Source organism: Paralichthys olivaceus, chromosome 2 (genome assembly GCF_024713975.1).
Source record: "Paralichthys olivaceus isolate ysfri-2021 chromosome 2, ASM2471397v2, whole genome shotgun sequence".
Classification (NCBI taxonomy): Eukaryota; Metazoa; Chordata; class Actinopteri; order Pleuronectiformes; family Paralichthyidae; genus Paralichthys; species Paralichthys olivaceus.
This window is the reverse complement of record NC_091094.1, coordinates 4,724,100-4,749,640: the sequence shown is the minus strand read 5'-3', so window position 1 is coordinate 4,749,640 and position 25,541 is coordinate 4,724,100. Positions and strand designations below refer to the sequence as shown.

The following is a 25,541-nucleotide window of genomic DNA, read 5'->3' as shown; positions in this document are numbered from 1 at the left end:
CCTCCCCCCACTGTCTGTACGTCAAGTTTCGGTTTATTTTATTTTAGAATTTTTAAGAATATTAAAGTCAAAGTTGGCTGCTTTTTCATTGTGGCACTAATAACGTACTCATATTAAATATTTTAAAAAATCCACATCAGTGATTGACCTCTCTCTGCCTGGAGCTGAACTGTGTTTCAGTCTCACTGGGTTGGATTAGGTGATGGTGATCCAGGAAGAAAAACCCCTCCTCTCACATGTTAAACTTTTAAACTGAGGGGGTGGATGAACTCTAAACATCTGTGCTGAGTTGAGTTTCAGTGAGAGCTCTCACACTGACACAGAGGAAGTGATGTGTGTTTCTCCAGCGTAATCTAATTTTCCATGTCGGCTCATGAGTAAACTATGGAAACTCATTCCTGCGAGAAACAAGCGTGAAGAGTTAAGAATGATATGAGAATGTAAATACACACATGTTAAGTCTGACCTCCTCACATGTTTTGTAATGCTCTCCCTATAAACCCTGGACATGCACTCAATCAGCCTCTGCTTGTGCCTGGATCTTCTCCGCTTGTGCTCTAACTGTGCACTTGCACTCAGATGTTTTGTTGGATTTTGGTTTCAATATTTTGGGTGCATGTGTCAAAATTACCCGACCAATAGAACACCTCAATGCAGTGTTGACAAATTAAATTCTCTCTTCCTTGCGTGCAAGCGTTAACGTCCCTCTCTTACAAGACTAAAGATTGAAGAAGTAAAGCGAACACACCCACAACCAGGACGGGACAACTTCATTGGTGAACTCTACAGTTCCACATTTTTATTTGGATCTGCACCACATTGCACTCAGTCATAAATATCAGCCCCCTAACATTCCTGTTAAAGTATTTTTCATCAAGATCCATGAATTCTTTTATGGAAAATCAAAATGTAGAAAAAAATATTCCTGGATCCGCCCCCTGATTTGGACCCACACTCAAATTGAATGGGTTCATCATTGGGTTGAGTTTAGAGTTTTTGTGTAATCCAGACGAACAAACATCCTCGTAAACACAACCTCCTTAGTTATTTGTAAAAAAGATACTGATCAATGTTTCTGTCTTTAGTTTAGTGACTGTAATGTTTTATATACGACTAGAATGGTTCATAAAGCCAAAGTGTGTCTGCAGGGTCAAACAGGAAGTGACCATAATGTTTCCTCAACCAACTCACCCTGCACGCTGATAAAACACCCACACTCACACACACACACACACACACACACACACACACACACACACACACACACACACACACACACTCCCTCCTCAGATATCTGTTTCTCCTCTGCTGTCGCTCTGATACACACACATTCACACAACAGAGGGAGGGAGATAACTCTGTGATTCCACTGCTGAATTTTTAACGCTGTTGTGGAACTTTTTTTTTTTCCAGGCGGGTTACTGTAGCACCAGGGTTGTGTTACACCGACACAGACACAGCGAGAGACACAAGGCTCAGTTCAATTCTGCTGTTTACTGAGGCTGCACGGACACACACTGTCCATGGGGAGTACGGTAAGTTCATCTGTCTGTCTGTCTGTCTATCTATCTATCTGTCTATCTATCTATCTGTCTATCTATCTATCTATCTATCTATCTATCTATCTATCTATCTATCTATCTATCTATCTATCTATCTGTCTATCTATCTATCTATCTATCTATCTATCTGTCTGTCTCTCTATCTATCTATCTAATATTCTGCTGAATGGTTTTGTCTTTAAATTAACATTTGTTTACAAAGAGCATGTGTGAAACTTGTTTAATGTAAAATCATGTTTGTGAAATGCTCCAAAGCAAATTCACATTAACATCAGCACATGCGATTTTCAGACATTTTGCCTGTAAAAGTTTCACACATTTGATCTCATGTGAACGTCACATATGATCTATACAAACATACATCATATGTTCTGGGATATTTTACCATTAACATCACAAAAAAGGTAGAAGTGAAATTTTGGGTGTCACTGAAAGCACCTGCTGTGGTTCTCTAAATTCTTTCTACCAAGCTACCAAGCAGTGGTTTACTGCATGACATTTAACATGGGGGAACTGTGACCTTTGACCTCTGGTGGCTTGTAGTTCTGCTGTGGATGATTGAGCGTACATTTAAAATACTATTTATTCTTAGGAGCAGGATTTTACAGAACTCTGAAGCTCAAGTGACTGCACCGGATGTCTTCATAGCTCCAATCAGTTTAACCAGGATCCAACCTGAGAGTTTACAAATGATCACCTTATGTTGAGTTGAGTAAATTACGTGTACATTCCCTTCAACTCATTCTGGTTCCTGTTCGTAATGTTCATATTTAGAAAATAGAAAATCCAGTATTTCTGTTCTCTTGACCAAAAACATTCTGCCACAGTAAAACTGTTGCCACCACAACTTCAGAAACAGAAACACATTGAACACACTTTGGTGATGTCACATATAATAATATATGGCATGTAAAAATATCATATACATAGTGCAGAATAATGGTCTTGTTGTTTGCAGTGTTAAGTTTGGGTTATTTGTCTTATGTATCATCACACACAGAGGTCAATGAATGTGTTTTACAGAAATAAAAGTTGTAAAAAAAAAAGAACAGATAAGAAGCATATAACTATTTAAAAAAGGGGCAAAATGTTGAAAACATGAAAAATAGTATTGAAACCGAATAAAAGCCCAAAATATAAAAGTGGTCATGTCTAAGTGCAGGATCCAGTTTGACAGCACTGGAAGTTTTTAAGTTGTTTTTAAAACAGGTTTTGTTGGGAGCAGATTTAATATACATTGGTTCCAGCAGTGGTTAGATAACATTTTCTTTTAAAGAGACAAATATCTTTCTTCACCTGCCTGTAGTGGATTTTAAAGTGTCGGTAACATTCAATTCAAATGATAATGTTTGACCATGTATGACTGATCGTATAGATTAACCTGCAGAGAGTTACAACCCAAACCTCGGCTTTATGGAGCTTCACAGTGACTTTGAGTTCTTTGTTTAACTGTCCACCCACAACTCGGCTGTTTTGTTTCACGTTTACTGCTCTCATAGCGTCATGCAGACAGCTGTCAGAGAACCAGCTTTAAAACCCATTGTACATTCACAAACAGTGGATGGAAAGAGACGGCTGGTGAACACATGGAGCATTCAACAGCTAAATAGAATTTTATTTAATGTGTTGGTAGAGACCAAATAGAGAGATAAAAGAGAGCGACTGTGTGACTTTAAATGAATAAATGAGTCACTCTAGAGCTACAAGTTTTGTAAACACATTCACCACATCAACTAAAAAAGTGATGATGTGTCAGTGCAACCAAATAGCCAATCAAACTCTGATGACTCTGAGGGATGAAGCATTTTAAAGTAGTGGACCAGACTCTATTCTGAAACCTCACTGATCCTGTTTCCTCCCTCAGGTCCGACCCATCCTGATGTCTTTGCCGTAGCAACATGACCCTCAACACCCAAAGAGAGAAGCAGCCCCTGCGACGGCGAGGCAGCATGCCCATTCCTCCCGGACATTTCTCCCAACACCCATCTTGCACTCGGGAACCCGGGCTACCCTGCAGCACCCCGCCCGACCCAGAGCAGCCCCGTCCCCAGCGCAGCCACCCTCCTCTTGGACAGTCGGCCTCCTATCACCCCGGTGACAAATCCCTCCACTATCGTGCCCACTGGAGTTCAGACTCAGACGACGACTCGCAGAGCGACTCGGACTGCGTTTATAGAGTTGTGTTGCTAGGCGACCACGGTGTTGGAAAGACCAGCCTGGCAGGAATATTCGCCGGGATCACGGACAAAGATGATCAAACTGGAGGTGGGACTTAATGCTTGGTTGATGGTTAGCTTATGGTGGCTATCATTAGCACAAAGTTACTGTTCTAACCATAGTGAAGCCAAAGTGTCTCAATTCCCCCCTAGTGGCTGGCTGCGATATAGATCATAAACCCTGCCTGCTCAGGTGAGACCTCATGATTGACAGCTGAGACTGACTTGTGATTGGTCGAGCATGTGTATTGTCGTGGCTCCATGACCGTACCTTTTCTGCTCAGATTCCAAATTTGCAAGATGACAGCGTTCGTATCCTCGATGTTGTGGCGTCATTTCTGGATAGTGCGGGGAAGCGGAGACATGAAGTCCAGCTTTATAAACAGGCTCCGGCTCTAACAGACATGATGCAAGTCTTTGGCTCGTTAGTGGTAGTTATTTTCCCGTCAGTTGCTTTATTTGTTTCTTTTACGATGATGATCTGTGGCTGAAACTGGCTGGTGACCAACCTGACAGGAAGAGTCGGTTTATGAAACACTTATTTGCACTCGTGGAAGGCATTACATAGGAAGACTGATGCTGCTCTCATGTCTGTATAGAATTATATAATAATAATAATAATAATAATACAAATCTACAACTAGCAGCATGCTAACCTAGCTTAGCACAAAGACTAGATCCAGAGGAAAACATCTCACCCGGCTCTGTGCAAAGGTTAAAAGCAACCAGCCAAAATGACAAATTGCCATTTTATGATTGATATGTGTCAGATTATTTCCAAACAAATAAGATAAACACTGATTATTGGGCTTTAAAGGTGCTAATGAGTGTTCTCACATTTAGAGGACAGACAGTAGACAGAGTTGTATCGATCTCATCTGACTGTCAGCAAGAAAACCAATGAGAGGGTTTCCAAAATGTTGAACTTTTCAGTTTAAGACTCAAAATGGAAAATAAAATTTTCCACATGAAGACACTTTTACGTTTTATGGTTTGGTTTGCTCTGACCGTGACGTCTGCTGTTTCTCACAAGTTCACAAGTTCACTTGAAATGTCTGACTGAGTTGTCGAGGAAACTCATTTTGTACCATTGCTTTATTATTGTGCTGTAAGATTTACTCTCTGATTCAGTCCTCGGGAGTTCACTGCTCACTTTCTGCCCTGACTCTGTTTTCACATCACAACCTTGATTGACCCCGACATCATCGACCAGTTCCCATGTCACGTGTCGATTGGCCCAGAGCCATGATTGACAGCCTGTATTGATCCAGTGATAATAGTCTGACATGGTGAGAGGGCAGAGCCTGTCTGCCATCAGATTTCAGGTCTCACTCTATTTCACTTCTGAGGGTTTTTATTGTTGTTGTGTGCTGAAGCTATAGTTCACTCAGGTTATTACATGTGTTGTCATTGTTGTTTGTTTGTTCACCTGGACAGACAGAGTGGTGATGGTTTGTGATTGGTCCTCAATGTTGCTTTAAAATAAAGAAGTTGTTGGTTGGTTGTTTAGACGATCGGTCAGTTGGATGATTAGTTGGTCGGCCAATTGGTGTGTCTGTCGGATGGTCAGTCGGTCCTTCTGTTGGTTGGTTGGTTGGTTGGTCATCGGTTGGTTGGTCAACCAGTTGCTCTGTTGGTTGGTTGATTGGTTGATTGGTTGATTGGTCGGTGTGTCTACCACTTCAGTACAGACTGAAATATGTCAACAAGAAGAAATTGCCAAGAAAATTGTGAATAGTGTAAATTTGAATTTGTCCAATTCTTTAGTATATGATCATATACCTGCAAACTAATGACATTCCCGTTAGCTTTAGCTGTTCTTTTTGTTTATTATAATGTATAAAATGTATATTTAGCATTTTCCACGATGAAGATGGTAAACCTGCGTGTAGACCTGTGAGTCTGTCAGTATGCTGACATTAGCATTTGTATCGAAGCTTCACTGTGTTTAAGTTAATGCTGCGAGCATAGTGACAGATTTCCAATCTCTCTCTTTATTGTTTGTGTTTATTGTTTGTTACAGAGGACACATATGAGCGAACACTGACAGTAGATGGAGAGGAAACCACGCTCGTTGTCATGGACACCTGGGAGAACGACAAACTGGTACGGTGTGAACACAACGCTGTAAATACTGACAAAGTGTTAGGATAAACTTTTTATTTACACAGAGGCACATTTTCCACAATGCTCTTTTTAAAACCTGCAGTAAATCTGTTCTACTGTATGAATGTTTTTTTCTTAATAAAGAGTTATGGTGCTCTTTAAAAGTACTGAATTTACAGTTTGATGAGTTTTACGTTAACTGATAAAAATGTGCAGAGGTTTTTTTTTCTCAGTTCACTGTGGAAACTGTGGAGTTTCCACTTTAAGATGTTCACTGACATGATGCAGCCACTGTCTGGGATCTGTCCGCTTCACTGACACTGACTGTCAGACCTTCTGGTTTTATTGGACCACGGAGATATGGAAATTATGAATCACTTTGTTGACTCTCATTGATTTATTTAGTTCAGTTTAATGATTCCTGGTGATGATTTATTTTTTTAAGATAACCAATGGTATAAAGGGTCATTGCACTGTGATGTTACATATCTTTTTGTTCTTGATTGCTTAAATTCAGCCGTCTTAAGCTCAGACCATTTTAGACCCAGCACACACTGAAGGGACTTCATCTCCCAGCATGCCTGGGAGCTTTTGCAAGGTCCTGCAGCATGATCTGAAGAATGTTTCCAGATTAAAGTATGTTTAGGCTTCTCAGCCTGCTGCTATTAACTCTGACTCTGACCAGATCAAGAGCCGTAGAAGAGTTAACATCATCGACTGTAAATACAAATGGACTTCGCATCTCCGCCTCCTCACACTATCCAGACATTAAGTCAAAAGATGATAGACAGGAATGCTGCTGTCGAGTCGGTTTCTTGAACAGCATCTTATAATAATACAGACAGAAAAATGAAAGGTGTATTTTGACTTTTTAGTTTGGTCAATGTACCATCCACTAACATGAAGGGGGCTGGATTTAGGATCTATACTTGAGCCAGCCACCAGGGGCTGATTGAGATGCTTGGCTTCACTTATGGATAGAATCCATCTTTTAAAAATCAAAAGTTCTTTCTCTGTGTCTGTGTCTTTCGACCCATAAGGAGGGGGAGGGCGGCTCCTCTCAGGACGACTGTCTGAAAGTGGGAAACGCGTACGTCATCGTCTTCTCCGTCACGGACCGCTCCACCTTCGACTCCGCCGCTGAGCTCCGCATCACATTGCGACGCACCCGTCAGGCAGAAAACCTTCCCATCATCCTTGTGGGCAACAAGAGCGACCTGGTACGGTCCAGAGAAGTCGCTATAGAAGGTGGGGGTCAAAGGTCACATGGGAGACGCACAGTGGCTTCAGAGTGAATTCAGACCCCTTCGCCTTTTGCAAGATTCAAAGCTGCAAGGGCTTAAAAGCGTGTCTGAAAACTTTTGTAAATCAGAGATTTTAGTTCTTCATTTTTAGTGAATCTGTAAAAACTATTTTTCACTTTGTCATAATGGATTATTGAGGACAGTTTAAAATTAAATCCACATAATAAAATGTGCATAAAGTGAAGGGACGTTAATATTTTCTGAAGACACTGTACATAAACACAACACAACAACAGTAGGAGACAGTATAATGATATATCCTTTTTCTACACGTGTCTTTTTTCCCAGAGGGCCGAGCATGTGCGGTGGTATTTGACTGTAAGTTTATAGAGACGTCGGCATCTCTGCAACACAATGTGGCCGAGCTGTTTGAAGGCGTGGTCCGACAGATCCGTCTTCGGCAGGACGGCGGTGAGGCTGTTCAGCAGCGCCGCTCCATCTACAAACGCAAGGAGAGCCTTACCCAGAAGGCCCGGCGATTCCTGGACAGACTGGTGGCACGCAACAACCAGCGCATGGCGGTCAAAGTGCGGTCCAAGAGCTGCCACGACCTGGCCGTCCTCTGAACACGTGTCCACCAAGAGTCTCTTATTTTTGGACTTGTTGACGTTCTCGCCGGTCGTGATATCATGGACGATGGTGTCTGCTGTGATTGTCACGCCCAGCTTGCTGACAGCCAGATAAAAACAATCCGAACGGACGAATGGAGTCAGCGGATTTCAACATTCTCACTGTGATCAGTTAAACCAACTCATTTCCCTGACCTTTGACCTTTGGTTGAAACATTTCTGTGATTTTCCTTCTGAGTATAAAGATGCTGAAGACAACTGTGCAGCATCATCACTGTTAAAGATGGAGTGAGTGTTCAGAATCTGTATGGGTGTGTGTGTGTGTGTGTGTGTGTGTGTGTGTGTGTGTGTGTGTGTGTGTGATGTCCTGTAGTGTCCCACTGTTCTGTTTCCCTGAAGTTTCAGCACTGTGCAGAATAAATTCTAAATGGTGCGATCACATCAAAATCATGGTTTTACATTTGTCTGCTGACGAACACTGTGATGTATTAATCTATATATATATAAATATGGATTTCATTTGCGTTTATTTTAATACTTAACCTGATAAAATGTTGTCGGTTTGTTTTTAACATTTGCAATTGACCTATCAGGAATCCCTTCCCTTGAACAGCAATTGTCCAATCGCCAAGAAACTGTAACTAGGCAAGTCCCTCTTTATTTCTCTTATTTCTTTTTCCAAAAAATGTTCACAAGAACCAAAATGCTTTATTTGATTTGTGTGTTGGTTGTTTTTAATCATTAGATTTAACGTTATATAGCTTACTAATTTCGTATTTGATTTAGTAGAGTTGTAATTTCTTGGCAGGAGCCGCAGGGATCAAACCACCGTGATTTACCTCACATAAACATAAACACTCTCAGTTCATCACGTCAACGCCGAGCCTCCTGGATGTTTATTGTTGCCATGGTGACCTGTTCACCGTTAGCTACAGTTGAAGAAGAGGCTGTTTAGTCAGCGGTCGTCATGGCAGCATGGTGATACCTCTGTGTGGTTGACGAGGACCAGGCTGTGTTTGATGGATGGAACAGCGTCTCTAGTGTCTTTACTGCCCTGAGTTTAGCCTCTCAGGCAAATATGACGAGCTGCGGTAATTAGTCAGTCATGAATTAGTGTAATGGAAAAATGGAAATGTTGAGCTGAAAATGCAGCTAGATGTTTTTATAAATCATCTTGAGGGTGAGTTAAACATCTATGTCAAATTGTATGTTTTTTTTAGTTATTTAACTAGTTATAGCAAATACATAAAAATGACAGATACTGTGTACTTTGATTTTTCAGTTTGGTCCATGTCTAACATGGAGAAGGAGGGTGGTTATGGCCAACACTGCAGCCAGCCAGCAGGGGGCAATCAAGATTTGGCTTCACTTTTGGGAAGATGTCATGTCGTCCATCTTTATACTCTACAGTTGAGACCTGTCCTCCAAAACCACAGAGAGAGGACAAGTCACATGATCATGAAAGTCAGTGACCCAGACTTTATTTTTAAATTTTTTTTTTAGACGCAATGAACAGAAATGAAGCAGAGCTGCTGTGAAGCAACAGTAAAGTGCTGTAACTCAGCAGGACTCAGCAGGAAACCCCGTCAGACGGGTCGTCCCAGTTTTTACAGATCAAATATCTGTTTATTGATGGGGTGATTTGGACGACACACTCACACTCTGCACAGGGTCAGTGGATGGAGGAGAGTTTAACATTGATTTGATGAGGGTAATGGAAAGAATGCATGACTGCTCAACCCGGACGACACACACACACACACACACACACACACACACATACACAGAGTGATGTGTAAACATCCTCTCAGTGGAGGAGGACCAGAGGCTCAGAGCTGTTAGCAACAGAAACATTGGTGTTTCCTCTCTGAGGTGTAAAAGTTATGGAGAAGATTTGATAAAGGCTAAAGTTCTTTTTCTTCTGTTGTTTTCCAGCAGTGGACATGAAACTCCAGCAATTGGCTGCTGTAATATGGGTTATTGGTTCATGACTAATAGAGGTTTGATATTGAGCTGTGCAGCTGACTTATTTTATTTTAACCTAGCTTTTATTACAAGTTTTGAGAACACAAAATTATAATTTAAATTTCTCTGTTCAAGGCTCTAAAACTGGCAGATACCCTGAAGAAAAACGTTGACACCGGTAAAGTCACTTGCACTAATTAAAAATCTGATCTTGCAGTTCGTTCATTAGTCGCCACAAATACCTGACACAACAAAATGTAGTCATTTGATTATGTGTATCAAATTATGCAAAAACTACTGGATGGATAATAATAATATAAATGATAGATGTATTTGTGCAGCACTATTTAACACAAGTAACAAAGTGCTTTACAACGTACAATATGAAATTCACACACAATCAGAGGGAAATAAATAATGTAGAATGTGAGAAGTGGTATAGGTCAGATAACTATTAGTTTTGTTCCAGATCCGGAGCAGATATCTGACAGTTAAGAGATAGTGTCCACAGACCTGCACATTATTCTAAAGCACATTTCAAACACTGAGGTGCGTTGGATTTCCAGAAAAAGAGGAGAGAATGCAGAGAATCAAACACCCACCAATGTTTGTTTAAACTATAAGTTTCCTCTGAGTCTGTGGTCCAAGTTTCTGATCCCAGAACTGTAACTCTGTGTGTTTGTGAGACCCTGGCCCCCCCTGCTGGCTGAATGCTCTCAGCTGTCTTTACAGTACTTTAATCTCTTCTGAGGTCCCTTTTTCAGACCTCCTCTCACTGACACGGTCACGATAAGTGATAAGTGTATCATGATAAGTGTGTTGATATCATTTATAACCTGGATCACAACAGTACAACAACAACAGCTTCAAACCTCCAGCGTGTCGTCAGGGGCAAATGTCCCCAAACACAAAAAATCTGAAGGAGGATTTAAAAAGGGAAAGAAAATGTCAAAACTGAAATGTCGAAAATCACATCAAGTAATTTTTTCAAGACAGTTTCGGTCATTGTGGGGAGTTCTTTTCACACTGTTGGTCCAAGTGTTCATATCTCTGATAGCTTTGGTTTTAGTTATACAATATTACAAAACCGGGTCAGACTCCGCTGACCCCGACCACCGTTGCACAATGATGTCTCTTTGGCAAATAATGGCAGTGTTGTACGCAGAATATCTTTTCTTCATTTCTGGATACGAAGAAGAAGTAGAGACATGTTGTCCATCTTTATTTACAGTCTGTGGTCTCAACTGGTTTGTATTAATGTGCACTGGGAGCAAAATGCATTTTACTATGCTTAAGCCTCAGGTGAGCTGATAAGAGTGTTAAGATAGGTCCCTAGGTTAATCCACCCGTCCATATGTTTCTCTACAGAGGTCAAAAAGATGTGAAAACAAAGGCGTGACAGGAAAATTGTGGCGTTTTGAATGTATTTATACATTCCCTCTCTACGGAGGCCGCCATGTGTTTTACATTAGTCCAGACTGGACAAACTAAACACCTTTTGAGTTTTTATGACAACTGAAGCTACCACAGGTTCTTCTTCATGTTTGGAAGGAGAGGGTGAGGTGAGGGGTGTTCAGCTTCAACATGAAATTTCAACACTAGATATCACAAAATTGTACACACTGTACCTTTAAACATTTCAAATGCCTGAACAAAGTGGCATTAACTATAAATAGTGCATCCCCACCTGGTAAGTCAGTGTGTGTGTGTGTGTGTGTGTGTGTGTGTGTGTAACCAACTGTGGAGCTGCTCCGTCACACTTTGTTTCTGGGAAAGCATCTGAACTTGAACATTTTCAACCCTATATTTAAAACAGACTCCGTGCTCCTCCTTGGGTCTTGACTCACTCTGGCTGACATTTGCTTTCAAGGTTATCAGGGGGGCTGCTTCCTACTGACCTGAGAAATATTTACCTTCAGGATACACAAGTTGCCTGAACCTGTACGAGGGGGAGAACAGCTCCAGACATGTTTCGCTGATGTTAAAGGAACAGTTATCTTCCGCGCCTCTGAGATGCTGCAGAACTGCTGCAACACAAGTTCATTCATACAGAGGAAATACAAATAAACAAAAAGAATACAATTTTAAAGTATCCAGATTCAGAGAACATCAGAAATCGTCCGGTAATTTATTCCAGCTTCACACTGTTTTATTTTAATCTCCGAGCAGATTGGTCCAGATTGTTCAAAGTGTGGAAGCAAGTCAGAGAATTACTTAGACCCTTAAAACAATTAAGTGATTTGTAGAAAACTAACAGTACTTTACAGTCACTGATATTTGAAATCTGAGTACATAGTGTGATATTAAGCTTTTTTATGTTAGAACTGTAAAAGCAGCAGGATTCAGTCTAATCTGCAGCTGCAATGTTTTAAAAGTCTTATTTGAAAGAAGCCCTGAGAAAAGACTATGTCAGTGATCTAACCTCAGCAAGAACGAGTCCTTCTAGATTTTGTTGAGTCACATATCCTCAATTTTTATTTTTTTTACTATGATTGTGTAATCGATTTTAATGTGGGAGTTAAAATTTTAATCAGAATCAACAATAACTCAGATCTTTCTGGTTTCGGGTTTTAGGATTTAAAGGTACAGTGTGTAAAATTTTGTGATATCTAGTGTTGCATGTTGCAGCTGAACACCCCTCACCTCACCCTCTATTTTCAAACCTGTGGTAGACTTTAATTGTCATAAAGACTCAAAAGGTGTTTAGTTTGTCCAGTCTGGACTGTTGTAAAAAAAACATTGCAGCCTCCGTAGAGAGGGTCCCCTCGATGTAAATATAAAGTATTTAAATATAAAGGGCCTTTTCTGGGGTAAAGAAAACTGCAATTCATACAATTTAGATGAAATGAACTAGTGAAAACATCATGAGGATTATTCTACATTAAATTTCTGCCAATAGTTCCCTTTCACCTAATTCTTACACACTGGGCCTTTAAATGAAAAAGGCGATTTTGCCAGAACGTATCATCAGTGTTGACATTTTATCTTCTGCATCTGATCAATAAGCAACATGAGTCATATTCCACGCATCAGTTTGTGTTGGTTCTTGTTGTTGTGTCCACTTCTTCTCACTGTTTGTGCTCAGCTCTTTAATCAGCTTCATATGCTTGGTCACATTCCTGCCGCTAATCAACAACAAGCTACTGAACAACATCACACTCCCACTGCAGGCTGTGACGGTGTCCTTCAAAATGAAAGCCTCATTGTCGGTCCAAATGTATTTCAGAGTGACTTATATTTGTAGATGGTTGTCTAGCACAGTGTCAGTAATGACATTTCTTATGAATGGCTGCATTGTAAACATAAGTACTCTGACATTTAGAGGACAAACAAAGCACACTGAGAAAAGTTAAAGTTAGCTCCTGGCCACGAAGGAGGAGAATTTGTGAATGGGGCTTGTTGCTGCTGCAGAGCTGCTAGAAACACATAAAATTGTGTTCCGTGTAAAAAAAACCACTCTATTTTCCTGCAAGAACAAACGTTTGTTGGCTGATTATGCAGGAGATTGTGTAAAACTCCTTCAGGCATTAGGCCAAAGGTTTCAGGACATGAAAAGTAAATAAAAGGAAGTTTTGTTAAACTGTTAAAGGTGGAACCAACTGATGCGGCTGACAACCTACAGCACAAATGAAGGAAGCTGCGAAACAGCAACAAGCTCAGAGCTACAGCAGGTACAACAACTCTCTCGGGTTCTATAAACTATGTGTACGTCTTTTTGAGGAGACATGCACTGAACGTTGTTTCTGTTTAGGGCGACCTGCAGCTGCATGTGAGCAGGTCTTTCCTAAATGGACTCTTGCCAAGACTTTCAAGATTGACTGGCCTAAACCTGGAAAACTAGCTGTGAGTAGCATCATCATCCCTACCATCTGACGTCAGATGCACCAAACGAAACAGTTCCAGCCATCACGTCATCGAGGTTAGTGTGTAATGTATTCAGTCAATTAGGTCCACAAAGGAACTCGTACAAATTTAAATAGCCGTTGGATAGAAAAGGGTCGAAAATTTCACAACTTCTCTTGGTCGCCTGTAATTTGACACTCATGCTTCGTCAGAACTACTCCGTCAGTATCAATGTGGAAACTACAACGCCAACGTTTGAGGTGTGAGAAAAATAGAGATTCTCAGATGAGTCTAATTATCGGCAGGCTCAGTTCATGCACATCCAAGATAGATGGACAGACAGATAGAAGAATAGATGGATGGATGGACTGATAGACAGACAGACAGATAGCAATAGGTTGTAAATCACTTAAGCAGGTAAGCTGAAGGTCTTTGTGGACTTTTATTTTGGAGTTAGGACAGGAAGTTGTGTCCTCTGCTGCTGCGGAGGTTGATCCTCTTTATGTACAGTCTATGGTTTGATCCCAGCATCGTGTAAGGTGGAGCGAATTTAACTGGAAGGTTTCTTAGACTCATCAATACTGAACCGAGCTGATCCGAGCCGAGCCCACACCCAACAGCATCAGGATGAACAGTGCAGGTAGGAACCGAACCACACGACGCGACACAACATTACCAGAGTCACCAGAGTCACCGCAGCACCCCCTCTGCTGCAGAAATCCGCAGAGACCCGCCCAGAGACCCGCAGCTCCGCAGAGACTGAACCTCCAGCCTGGAACTACTGCAGGGTTACATCTGTCTTTAGCCCCTCAGAGTAACTTCAGTCCGGGTTTAACTCTTAACTTAAACTTAACCTCCTGTTTTAAGTGCTCAATTTGACATTTAAAGGTCCAGTGTGTAAGATTTAGGTGAAAGGAAACTATTGGCATTAATTTAATGCAGAATAATCCTCATGATGTTTTCACTAGTTCATTTCATCTAAATTGTATGAATTGTAGTTTTCTTTACACCAGAAAAGGACATTTATATTTAAATACTTTATATTTAAATACTTTATATTCACATCGAGGGGACCCTCTCTACGAGTTTTTATGACAACTGTAGCTACCACAGGTTCTTCTTCATGTTTGCAAGGAGAGGGTGAGGTGAGGGGTGTTCAGCTTCAACATGCAACTTAAACACTAGATATCACAAAATTCTACACACCGTACCTTTAAGACAATGAAAAGATTAATTCAATCAAGTGTCCTGATTGATTCAATGTAAACTAGAAAAACCCAGGCAAGTCTTCAGTAGTGTTCAGATTCAAAATGAAAGTGTCAGAGATAAAGAGTTTTTACATATCATACATCTATAACAAATATTTGTTATAGAAGTCACATTTAATCCAGTTGAACTTCAGGGGGTTTCACTTCAATAGTGTTTAAACTTTGTCTTGTGTGTTTTACAACCACTTCGAACTTAGGTCAAGGGCAAGACACTGCACCTGTAAATACAGTTTATTCAAATAGTCACATATTCTACCTTTACTAAAAATAACATGCTGTTCCCTTCATCTCTAGCTGACATTATTTTCTTATGTACAAATACTTTAAACTTAACACACTTTTCCATTATGTCACAAACTGTTTCTTCTATCAATGTTGTAAATGTTGTAATGTTGTTCAGTTACACGCAGCATCTATTGTACTTGTGTCCGTCCTCGGAGAGGGATACTCTTTTTTGGTAGTTCTACTCTTGTTGAGGGTTAAGAACACAGGATGCCACACCTTGATGAGATCCAGGAGACAAAATGTGATTGTGACATCACAATTGTGACAACAAATAATGCGAAGTAAAAGGTTTGGCAAAATGAGAAAAGAAAAGGTCTAATTCTTAACCAAGATTTAGACGGAGAAATCTAAATTGAATTTGGAACAAAGTGTTGAGCAAAAAAGGGAAATAACTGTCAAAAAAGTATATGAAACTTTAAATAATAAAAAAAAATTGTGATCATCTCCAATCTCCATCTCTACTTCCTTTCTCCGCCCTCTGAATTCTTTAACTACTTCTGATACGCTCTTCCTCTTATTTTCTCCCTTCTACTCTCCTTCTTTACTTCCTCCTCTCCTCTCCTACCTCCTGCTTTGTCTCGCCCATATAATGAAAATCTGCGCAGCAGATGCTGAGATACACTGACTTGATTTCCAGTTTGTAGACTAAACTTGAGGCAACATTTCCCACAATGCATCCTGGTCTGTCATGAGACCCTCCCGTGTCTTTCAGTTTGTAACAGACTTCCTGTTGGAAATTTAAAGCCTTAAGGACAAATCTGAGATTTATTTTATTTATTCACCAGAAATGTGAGTTGACACAGTTCAGACTTTTCAGTTCACTCTGTGGTCGTTTAAAAATGCAATAAAATATTTTAATGAATAAAAATAATATATAAGTGGATGAAGCAACCATCAGATCATGTTTGTAAAACATCAAGTTTTGTTCAGGCATCGTGTCGTCTGACTAGTTGAACCATTTCATAAACATCTATGAGTTGTTATGAAATAAACTTTGAGGTTTGTTGTGCAACATATGATTTTTCTCTCTTAATTGAAACGTCTGTCCTTTATTTGGCAGAGCGTACCGAACATTCAAGTAGCAGCTTGTAATATTTAACTGATAGTAAATGTAAGAGACATTCCACACGGTAGATCAAATCAGTTGAAAGTCAGAATGAAAAAAAATCTGTCCTGATAATTGAGCTTGAGAAGTTTTGCCTCTTTCTCATCTGTGAAGTCTCTGGTTTCACCATTAAAACTTGACTTACTGGAACAGCTGCAGTGGTTGGGAGGGCTGGGGGGGTCTGGGGAAGGAGGGTAGCAATGCAACGGAATTTCCAGGAGAGGACTGAGTCTGATTAAAATCTATTCGGCGAGTTGTTTTCTCCCTGCTGCACACCAAAGGCTGATTTTAGACACGATTGGCTTCTTCTGTCAGCCGGTGCCGATTATCTGCCCAAATAATTGTGTTTATAGTGTGAGGGGTTTACCAAATAATCCTAATCGTCCCCTCCCCGAAACATAGAGGTCAAACATGTTTGATATTTATTATAATCGACTCCGACAGAAACCCACAAAAGTCAAGTTTGTTTTCCTTCTGAAGTGATGTTCAATCATGTCACTGTTCCACACTCCAGTTCAGAAGGTAGTGATAAGGGGAGGCAGTAGCTCAGTCCATAGAGACTTGTCTTGGGAACTGGAGGGTGGCCGGTTCAAGTCCAGCATGGACTGAAGTATGAAAGGCGGACTGGTAGTTGGAGAGGTGCCACTTCACCTCCTGAGAACTGCTGAGGTACCGAACCCCCCAATTGCTCATTGCCCATTTTTTTCACATGGATGGGTTAAATGCAGAGTGGCAACCAAACCACAAGTGTTCACTCAGTGAGGTCGCTGCCATGTTGCATGTAGTGCTGTGTGTGCATGATTGTGGGACAATAAAAAGGAATCTTAATGCGCCTGAAGGTTGTATGCAAACCGCCAAAAAGAAGAATCTTGCAAGTTTCTAGGAGTTTCCAAATCTCTGGAATCGCCACTGTGAAATCGCTTCCTGCAAACAGCAATTTTGTGGTGTTATGTTCTAGCCAAATTGTCCAGCAAATATGTCCTGAAGATTATAAGATCAGACATCGGTTCATTGTCTGTGGTCTCCCATGTTTCTAAAATTAATCAAGAGTTGAAAAACCTCTCGTGTGCACCAGGCTTCAGCTGTTAAACGTGTAACTTGATGATCAGGTGTAACAACTGTGTCCTTCTGTTTTGTGTCAGCTATGTATCCCCCTCTCAACGCCCCCCAAGCCAACATGTTCAGCAACGTGCCTGGCTATGAGGGCACAGTGGCAGGAGGAGGTAAGTGGCAACCAAACCACAATTGTTCACTCAATATTCATGAGGTCGCTGATATTAAATGTGTTGTTGTCGCTTATGCAGGTGGTTATGTGCCCCCTCCCATGCCCTTGCAGCCTGTGGCCCCTCCACAACCCGGCCCTGTACCCGACAACTGGTGGTAAGACCTGATTTCACCTGATCCTGATGTTGTGAACGCGTCTGACCCAGAAATGTTCAAACTGAAAATGGCTTCTGTGTGTGTCCGTCTGTGTGTGTGTGTGTCTGTGTGTGTGTCTGTGTGTGTGTGTGTGCTCTGCAGCATCCCATCTCTGGATGAGAATGTGGCTCGTGAGGCGTTCAAGAACTTTGCATCGTCTAATTGCTGCTACAGTGATGGTCCGGCCAAAGATGGAGTGATCACCAGCATGGAGCCGTTGAACACCTTCAGGGTGATTGGATGTTCACACTGTTTATGTTGCTGTTGTGGTGTGACACTGCAGTTTTTGTTCCTGAATGATGCTCCAGTCAGTTTCTGTCAGTGTCAGCTGAGTTAATACAGATCGCTGATTGGTTCGGTTCGTGACTTGGACATCAGTGTCTGTGTTATCTGGATAATGGCAATTGATCACAGGACTTAGCGTTTACAGCTAAAACCACTCATATGCTCATTTCTACACATCCATCATGCTTCCATCTGTCATCTATACTGCTTATCGTCTGAGGGTCTCAGAGCAGCTCGAGTGAATCCTAGCTGACATTGGGCGAAAGGCGGTGTATGCAACAATGTACATACATAACATACAGAGACAAACTATTTAAACTATTTAAGCAAAAGGGATTTAAAAAGAAATAGAAATTAAATAAATAAAATAAATGTTTTGAAATATTACGTCTGCAGAAAAATGCATTCCAACGATTTAGATGTTTTAGCTTAAATGCACCCAATCTACAAATACAAACTAACTGAGTCTGACCGATGCACTTGATGTAAGCTGCAGTGAGTTTGTGTTTCCGTCCCTCATCAGCAGGGAGCGCTTGTTTTCTTGATTACAAACACATGCAGTGTAAAAGACCAAATAGATAACCAAGCTAACGTGACCACCCTGACCAGAACCCGTCCCGATCCCTAATATCATTTAAAAACGTTGTCCGAACCCTGACGAGCCCAGAGGGTCTTGGGGTCAGGTATCCACGTGCTAAACCGAACCACCTCCAGCATGGTCTGAACAATCTGATCACATTCTGCTGCATGTGTTCACATGACTTTATCCTGATCCAGATCACAGATAACTTGTTCACACCAGGTGAAGATGGTCTTTAAGTGTCAGCCCTGTTATTTAAGTGATCTGTCGGTTTCTGTCCACTCCCTCAGCATGTGTCCACACTAAGAGGAATGTCAGAAAGAGACGCTCTGATTGGTCTGGAGTGACTTAAGACAATTTCACATGTTAACACTAAAATGATTCTCACGTGATGTGGAGAACTGTGAAGCATCTCGATGCCTAAATCCAGATCAGTCTGACTGACAGCAGGATTCTATTTTAATCAATAACAGCTGTCTGACAGCTCATGTTTCACTCGAGCTAAATGTGCAGCATTTTACACTGTAGACAAACTAAACTCAGATTCCTCCAGAGATTATTCACAGAAATCCAGTTCTCATTGACAGAGGAAAGTCTCTGGTTGCTCACAGCAACAAGTCAACCAGCGTCCATCATACTGATCAGCTACATGTGACATCATCAAGCCATGTCTGTGAATCATTTCTTTTTTTTTTGAATAATGACTTGACTATGATCTGTTCTGTAGTACCGGCTGGAGACATTCACTGAGTCCAGGTCGACTGAGTGGGCCCACAAACCTCACGAAGGTACACACACACACACACACACACACACACTTACCCTTCCCTTAATTATCCATCCATCCATTATCTGTACCTCTTCCTTTGGGGACTGGATCCAATCCAAGCGAGGTGGCGTACACCCTTGACAGGCAGCGTATTGCAGGACTGACATGTAGAGACAAACAACCACTCGCCTTCGCATTCTCACCTACAGGCAAATGAAAGTCTCCAGTAACCTAAGCTGCCTCTGGACTGCTGGAGAACAGCCACAGAGTCACAAGGAGAACATGCAAGCTTCACACAGAAGGGCAGCGACCTGCTGTGGTGTTCAAACCCAGTTGACTACACCCCTGTGCCGCCACATAACCTTAACTAGTGACGTAAAAATCAGCTTTTTCCCGATAGGGGACACAAATATTGTCTCCAGGTGGGCACCCTCGCCCAGTTAATTTGTTTTTTTAATTTGGAATTATTTTCGAAAGATATTTTTTCAGATTGTTTTGATCGACAGTTGGGTTGAGACATCTGCCTCGTGTGACTGACAGGTGAGCCGGCTGACTTCTACACCCAGACCGCCCCCCAGCCCTGGGAGGTCCCGGCCGTGGCCCCCAGCCTCTTCACCGATCACAAGCAGGAGATTCGGGTGCCCTACACCTCATCCATCAAGGTGATTGGTTAACTCGTGCTGTCCGTCAAAGAAAGGCTTGTTGCTGTGGTAACCTGCAGTTTAATTAACATTGATTCATGATATAGAACAGAACTTGACCTGAGGATGTTGTGTTATTAGGGTAAATTAAATAAAGTCTGAGAAGGTCCAAGGACATTCAGTTGGTATTGAAACAATTTCAAATCCCCTTTAAAGATTATTCATATCTTTTTTTTTTAATAAACATGTTGACGTGTGTGTGTGTGTGTGTGTGTGTGTGTGTGTGTGTGTGTGTGTGTGTGTGTGTGTGTGTGTGTGTGTGTGTGTGTGTGTGTGTGTGTGTGTGTGTGTGTGTCTTAAGGACTGCCATGACTGCCACTGCTCAGGGACCATGCCCTGTGAGGAGTGCCAAGGAAAAGGACATGTATGTAGACTGTCGATTAATCAACCAGTATTAATAGAATAAACAATAATTGTACTTCACTTATAAACAGCAAAATAAAAACCAAAGCCAGGATATAGAATTAGAAGCCGAGGTTGTAGTAGATATCATCAAGTGAAATGTGTTTTTGTCTTTTATATTGTATAAATTGAGTTAAAGTGTATTATTTGCGTGTGTCTCTGCAGAAAGTGTGCTGGGCGTGTAATGGCAATGGTGAGACCTGCGCTACCTGTAACAATACTGGCCAAAAGAGGTACTTCAGGGGGGTCGGGGCAGGGGGGTATTTTGGCTCATGAACCTTTTAGGACCAGGTTCATGTTACCTCACATTTTTGAATAACCAAAGATGTGTCTCAACATCCCTGAACTTGGAATTCAAAGATAATATATTTCATATTTCGTAGTGGTATTATCAACACTTGATCAAGCTGCCTCAAACCTTGTGCTTCTACAATGACATTCTAGTTAATAATAAAAACATGAGCATGACCTGAGTTTTCATGGTGTTGGTTGACTCTCATGATTTGTGGTTACGCTTCCCATACTTGTCCAGTTATGCCCTGATAACATTTTAAAGAAGTGATGTGCCTAAATGCAATGAATGACTGTTGACTTGTTGTACAGATGTGTTTTTCATGAACAGTTGCATCTGTCTTAAACGCTATTATGTGTTTGTGTGTGAAGTTGTGGAGAGTGTGATGGTCGTGGCACAAAGAACTGCACAACCTGTAATGGAAAACGACAACTGCTGACATTCATCGAGCTCAAGGTGGAGTGGTGAGTACAGTTGTTCAAATGGTGCTTGAACAGGTTCTTTAGGGTCTTGCAAAGCTTCCATTGTCCATGAAGATGTTTCAGGGACCAATGAATGGGTGGAGGAAATATATTTTGGTCCTGTGATGCGTTTAAGGGGTTGCTTTGGTTTTTTGATGATAGTAACCCATGAGAAGATTCAAATTGTTATTGAACTCTTTGTGATTCAGGAACAGGGAACAACCACATGGGGAACTGAAAGACAAAGAGGCCTAGTTCACTAAACGTTAAGGGTTTTCTGGTAAAAACGCAGTTTCCCTTCTGTGAAGTGAGCTTTGCTAAAGATGAATTGATGGGGTCTTAAGAATCTCAGGGTTGTTGGAATTCCAGGTGTCCATGGAGATGGTATGATTGTCATTTTCTATATAGGCTCTTCAATAGTCCCTAAAATGGTTCAGATTGACTTTGAGGAGGTTCTCTGATAGGGTGCAACAGGACGTTACAGTAAAAGTGGTCCTGTAAGAGATTTCAGAGGCCTTTTAAGCTTCAAGGATAGTCAGTAGTCCTGGAGAGTCCATCGAGTCCTTAAGAAGGTTCAGAAGGTCCTTAAAGACATTGCAGATGTTGTTGAAGATGGTTCTTCTACAACTGGTACAACATCTGATCACAGGTCTACTGGGCTTAAAGCAGCTCACACAGAACCAGGTCCCAAGTGGACTAGGTGCCACAGTGTTGATATCATGGACAACACTGTGGCACCCTCTGGTGGCATGAAGATAATACAGCATGGTGTGAATTTAAAATGTCTACAAATCTGTTCTGTACACTGTACATGTATTTTATGAAAAAGGGGGTGAAATTATGATATTGTGTGTGTAGTATTGTTAATATATGACACTGAAAATCAAAAGCAACACTTCTTCTATTAAACAGAACAGAAATCAGCTCTATTGAAAAGTGAAAGCGTATCAACACTTTTGTCCATGTCTGTATGTGAGTACACGTACACATGTGAAAGTATTTGTTTGTCTGTGTTTAGGACTAATCATGTAGAGGACCATTTGGTCGAGCAGAGCGGTGGTCTGAAGGTCGATGATCTTCGTTCAGTTAGCGGGAAGGAGCTGTTCAAGAACAACCAGTACCTGGTACAAACACACACACACACACACACATGCACACTCACTCACGCACACATTCTTTCCTCTAAACCTAATTCTGATCCCAAAGCCAAGTCTTAACCCTCAACATGCACACACATAGTGATTCTATAGTTGTGAGACCTCCCTCGCCCCTTACGCTAATCTTAGGTTTTACAACTAAGTAACTTAATTTTACTCTTACCCTACCCCTGACCTGAACCTTATTCTACCCTTAACTGTTAAATACAGCAGGAAAAACTGATCTGTGTCCCTTTATTATGTTTCTTCAATAAATGCAGAGAACTAGTAAATAAATAAAAAAATTGTAAACCTCAGACAGCTCGCACTGTAATGTAAAATTTGTCCTGCGCTTGAGTAAAGTTAATGGGGTAATTAAAGGACATTGCAAAGGATAAATTCTATCTGTGTTATTGTCAGTATCATGTGTCTGTCTCTCTGGCTCCCCTCAGCTCTACCCACTGCTCGGGTTCCCAAACCCGGCCATCGCTGAGGCCTCCGATCGCCTGATCAAAGATCATCAGAGCAAGTACAGCCAGAACTCCAGGATCCTGCAGCAGGTAGCCCAGCAAGTCACGCAGGAGAAAACCCAAAGCTGAAACACATACCTGTGTCATCACCATTCAAATATTTAGGAGGGAGCAATGCACAGAAAAAAGTATTGTACATTATAGTGAAGTGAAAATAAGGTAGTGTCGTAAAAATGAAGTGAGAGTTTCTCTATGCTTCCTAGCTAAGCTAGGCTATCAACATCCTCACTCTTAAATAATGTACAAACACAAGATTGAAATTCATCTGAGGGTGAAAGAGAGTAAATGTTGGAACTATTCCTTTAAAATGACTCTCTCACTCTCTTTCAGAGGCAGACGGTCGAGTTGATCCCCATCACCAAGGTGAACTATAAGTGGGAAGACGACTCTCACATCTACTTTGTCTACGGCAACGAAAACCAAGTCAGCGCCGACAACTACCCAGCGACCTGCTGCTGTGTCATCCTGTAGACACACACACACACACACACACACACAGACACACACACAGACACACACACAGACCTGAACTCATCTGTTTATTCTCAATATTGTTTCTCTATTTCATATCAGCCTCTCCTTTCAGGACACGACACGATGTTTCCAGATGTAATCATCAGGGTCGCTGTCAACTCAGGTCAAACATGGGTTCAAACTTTCACAGATAAAGATACACACAGTACACACACTGACACACACATTTTTTTATTATTACATCCTTTAAAGATTGAATCAAGAAAATTATAATAATAAAACCACAGCATCCTTTTCTGACGATGCTCCACACTTTGATTGAAGATATTTATCTTGAATAGTCGTTCAAATTGACCTTTAATATAAAAATATTCCTGTTATTCCAACAATGTATTATGAAGACACCACTGCTAACATCAGTCCTCACTAACATAATGATCCCTGGGGCTGGATTTCTCTTTTTGTTTCCTGAACTTTTTGTTTCAGTTCTAACAATCAGTCTCTTACTCCGGTTTAGACATTAGTACTAGTATTTTTTACTGACTTAAAGGTCTGAATTTCTGGTATCCAAAATCAAGATTTTATTGATAACTAAAAGGAGAAATAAGTAAATCTTCCTCCTCAAAGGGCAGTATTGTCTCTGTGTGGACACCTGTACTCACCATTATTTCTGTGACATAGGGACAGCAGGTATTTTTCTGTTTACAGTTTACTTCACACATGTGCCAGTTAATGTCCTCAGGACTGAAAGGAAACCAAAATAAATGTGAGTTCTAAGGAAAATAATAAAATGTCAGGTGAAGGTTTTAATTTGACAGAGGTGAATATATTATGTGGTGTGTAATTGTATTTGGAGGAGGTGAACTGAATTACGACAAAATCTGGTTCACCTGGTTCCACCTTTTGTTTTCCTTCCATGCGTTAATGTTTCTTGAATGAAGGAACCACTTGTTCCATCACAAGCAGATCAGACATTTCCAACTCCAGGAATAAAGATCAATATTTTTTGGTTTTTCTAGAGGACTGGTCATTCCAGAAAGGAAAATTTAATTCCTTGAACTTGTCTGTGTGGCCAACATTGGGGCGAGAGGCGGGGCTCACCCTGAATTTATTTTGTTTATTTATTCAGATTGTTAGAAGACTTTAAGAATACTTTCAGAACAATTGCTTTTGGTTGACATCTAAAAACGGGTGTGTCCGAGTTCACAAAATTTGAATTTGTCCTGAGAAGTGTCACAATTTAATTTGCCTCTGTGGGTGAATTAACTTCACTCATTGATTTCATTCAAATTAATTCATTTCCCCTCAAAACTTCGCCATTTTGAAAGATTATTTTTTCATGTGAACATTTTACAGTCTAGTCACTACCTTGTCTTTCCTCTGGACAGACTGAATTACATCATTACCACTTTATACTTTACTTCAAGTGTAGAATTATATATATATATATATATATATATATATATATATATATATAATTCCATTTTATGGTCATCATATTCAGTTGTGTAATGATGACAAACAAAATACACCAAAGTGTTGAAACTGTATTCACAAATGTTTTTCTAAATCAAAGGCTCACCAACAATAACCTTCCATTTTAGCTGTAGTTACTGCAAAGCTCCGTTAACGCCTCCTGCTTGCTTTTCTCATTTTACTTCTCAGCCAAGCAGTTGGCAGTCTGGGTAAAAGGAAGGAGGAAGGAAGAGGGAATAATGATAGGTGTGGTCTGAATAATCTGGGAGAGTGAATGAATCTGGTTTTTCACAAATGTTGGAGAAACTTCTAATTCTGGAATGTTAAAGCAGGTTATCTCAGTGTAACACATGTCAGCAGCCGACTCTTTAATATCTTGAATGTTGTAGCTTTTGTAAACACTCTTAATCTTTATGGTACTTTGGCTTTTATTATCTCTAACTGCAGTTTACTTGCCTTCGCTCAGTACTGTTGCTAACAAAACTCTCAACTTCTACCTCTATACTGTTATTACTCATTTTATGTTACTCTTGAAAATAAACTGTTGAACTTCACCTGCTTCTGTCACATCTGTTTACCACGTCCATAGTGTGGAGCTTTAGACACCAAGTACTGTGAAACATTATAAACCATATTACTTCTACTCACTACTAGTTAAGTTTGATATCATAATAGTGTTTTAGTTGCTTTTGACAGATAAAAAATGATCACTGTCGTCACATGTGCATGTCCAGTTGTGAGTTTGAACCCCGGCTGAATAAAGATGAGTCTCATGAAACTGTGTCTGAAAGGT

At 40.8% G+C, this 25,541-nt stretch overlaps 2 protein-coding genes across 2 annotated transcripts; both read left to right on the top strand.

Moving 5' to 3' along the window:
• Window positions 1-1,264: 1,264 nt before the first annotated feature.
• Window positions 1,265-8,634, top strand: rem1 (RAS (RAD and GEM)-like GTP-binding 1). Its single transcript, XM_020096606.2, has 5 exons — window positions 1,265-1,535; window positions 3,427-3,827; window positions 5,802-5,884; window positions 6,925-7,132; window positions 7,477-8,634. The coding sequence occupies exons 2-5, from the start codon at window positions 3,461-3,463 to the stop codon at window positions 7,752-7,754; spliced, it is 936 nt and encodes a 311-aa protein (XP_019952165.2). The 5' UTR covers window positions 1,265-1,535; window positions 3,427-3,460; the 3' UTR covers window positions 7,755-8,634.
• Window positions 8,635-14,033: 5,399 nt separating this feature from the next.
• LOC109635345 (protein SSUH2 homolog) lies at window positions 14,034-25,302 on the top strand. Its single transcript, XM_020096480.2, has 12 exons — window positions 14,034-14,205; window positions 17,366-17,446; window positions 17,528-17,603; window positions 17,745-17,874; window positions 19,235-19,295; window positions 19,817-19,938; window positions 20,279-20,341; window positions 20,545-20,612; window positions 21,043-21,135; window positions 22,151-22,256; window positions 22,721-22,828; window positions 23,129-25,302. Exons 1-12 carry the CDS (start codon window positions 14,193-14,195, stop codon window positions 23,267-23,269), a joined length of 1,062 nt encoding a protein of 353 aa, XP_019952039.1. The 5' UTR covers window positions 14,034-14,192; the 3' UTR covers window positions 23,270-25,302.
• The last annotated feature ends 239 nt before the right edge of the window (window positions 25,303-25,541 follow it).

Coding starts and splice junctions, on each gene's coding strand:
- rem1 (XM_020096606.2), top strand. CDS start 3,461: ATGACCCTCAACACCCAAAGAGAGAAGCAGCCCCTGCGACGGCGAGGC. Junction 3,828..5,801: donor CAAAGATGATCAAACTGGAG/GTGGGACTTAAT, acceptor TGTTTGTTACAG/AGGACACATATGAGCGAACA. Junction 5,885..6,924: donor CCTGGGAGAACGACAAACTG/GTACGGTGTGAA, acceptor TCGACCCATAAG/GAGGGGGAGGGCGGCTCCTC.
- LOC109635345 (XM_020096480.2), top strand. Junction 17,604..17,744: donor CCTGTACCCGACAACTGGTG/GTAAGACCTGAT, acceptor TGTGCTCTGCAG/CATCCCATCTCTGGATGAGA. Junction 19,939..20,278: donor CCTACACCTCATCCATCAAG/GTGATTGGTTAA, acceptor GTGTGTCTTAAG/GACTGCCATGACTGCCACTG.